Raw genomic sequence first — 1,509 nt, 5'->3', positions numbered from 1 at the left:
CTACTTACGTACTCCGCCACCAAACCAAGTCCATCACCAACAGCGACGTGGAGGCACTCGCACCGGCCGATCCGATCATGCAGCGGGCGCCGCATTTAACCCACCATCTAAAATTTCGGTGAGTTAGCCGGCCTCTCGTTGTCGCGCATCACTTCGCCGGACACCACCCTTGGAGCATGCAGCCAGATCATCCATCGAGCTGTGCCGATCAATGCCGAGGCCTATATAAGCCATGCGTCGCCTGTTCCATCCATTCATCCATCAGCCACTTCACACAGCCAAGCAAGTGGTAGTGCGACTCAGAGGTTCAGGCATGGCAGCTCCGAGAGCATCACTCGTCCTCGCCCTCCTGCTGGCGATCGCCGTTGCCAATGCTGAGGCGGCGTCGGTCGTCGTCGGCCTGGCCAAGTTCACCGACTGCACCAGGAAGAACATCAAGGCCAAGGAAGCCTTCAAGGGTAAGCGCTAGCTAGCTAGATTATATAGAATACTCCACTTTGTAAATACATGATGTTGCTCTGCTCACTGTTGTTCTGCCATGAACGTACCTCAGGTCTTCAGGTGGCGATCAAGTGCAAGAACGTCAACGGCGAGTACGAGAGCAAGGCGGTGGGTGCCCTTGACGGCACCGGCGCTTTCAGCGTGCCCGTGGCCGCCGACCTCCACAGCGCCGACTGCGTCGCACAGCTCCACAGCGCCGCCTCCAACGCACCGTGCTCCGGCCAGGAGCCATCAAAGATCGTGCCGGTGTCTGAGGGCACCACCTTCGGGGTCGTTGCCGGCGCCAAGACGAACGCGCTGGCATCGCCAGAGTGCGCGTCGGCGACCCTGTGCGGGCCAATCAAGAAGCACATCATCGAGCACTTCCACCACAAGAAGCCCGTGCCACCGAAGCCGGAGCCCAAGCCCCAGCCCCACCCGGACTACGGGCCCGTGCCCAAGCCCGAGCCGAAGCCGCAGCCCCACCCGGACTACCACCCCGTCCCTCCCACGCCCACCTACGGCGGCGGTGGTGGCGGTGGATACCACGGACACCACTGAGTCCGGTCTACCACCCTCCCGCCAAGCGATGAAATTGGTAAAGTTCCTCTGTATCTTAGCCATGGCTTGTTGCTGTTAGTTAGTGAGCGACGTTGCTATTTATGTCACGGGTTAGCTTTATCTTCTACGTATCATTCAGAATAACAGTTGTGAGGGATAACTATGTGTGTAAGGCAAATGTACGTGTGATGGTTCAGTTTTTTTTACAAGGTTTGTAATATCGATCTGTGTGAATTTTTGTTATGAGAAGTTCCTCACTGGTAGAAAAAGGGCCTGTTGTCTCGGCTCTGGAACCGGGTCTAAAGGGTCGGTACTAATACCCTGTCCCTTTAGTCCCGGTTCAATCCAGAACCGGGACAGATGGGCCTCCACGTGGCTTGTGCGCGGAGCCCAGGCAGGAGACCCTTTGGTCCCGGTTGGTGGCACCAACCGGGACCAATAGGCATCCACGCGTCAGAATTTCTGTGG

The 1,509-nt window shown here is 57.7% G+C and overlaps 1 protein-coding gene across 1 annotated transcript; it reads left to right on the top strand.

Annotated features, from left to right (window-relative positions):
- The first annotated feature begins 256 nt into the window (after positions 1–256).
- On the top strand, positions 257–1,298 carry LOC119352982 (proline-rich protein 4-like). Its single transcript, XM_037619566.1, has 2 exons — positions 257–458; positions 554–1,298. The coding sequence occupies exons 1-2, from the start codon at positions 314–316 to the stop codon at positions 1,039–1,041; spliced, it is 633 nt and encodes a 210-aa protein (XP_037475463.1). The 5' UTR covers positions 257–313; the 3' UTR covers positions 1,042–1,298.
- The last annotated feature ends 211 nt before the right edge of the window (positions 1,299–1,509 follow it).

The sequence above is a fragment of the Triticum dicoccoides genome, chromosome 2A (genome assembly GCF_002162155.2).
Source record: "Triticum dicoccoides isolate Atlit2015 ecotype Zavitan chromosome 2A, WEW_v2.0, whole genome shotgun sequence".
Classification (NCBI taxonomy): Eukaryota; Viridiplantae; Streptophyta; class Magnoliopsida; order Poales; family Poaceae; genus Triticum; species Triticum dicoccoides.
Note: the sequence above shows the minus strand (reverse complement) of the source record. Positions and strands in the feature narration are given on the sequence as shown.

Excerpts from the sequence above, each read along its gene's own strand:
- LOC119352982 (XM_037619566.1), top strand. The coding sequence starts at position 314 with ATGGCAGCTCCGAGAGCATCACTCGTCCTCGCCCTCCTGCTGGCGATC. Across the intron at positions 459-553 it reads GGCCAAGGAAGCCTTCAAGG|GTCTTCAGGTGGCGATCAAG; the intron begins GTAAGCGCTAGC and ends AACGTACCTCAG.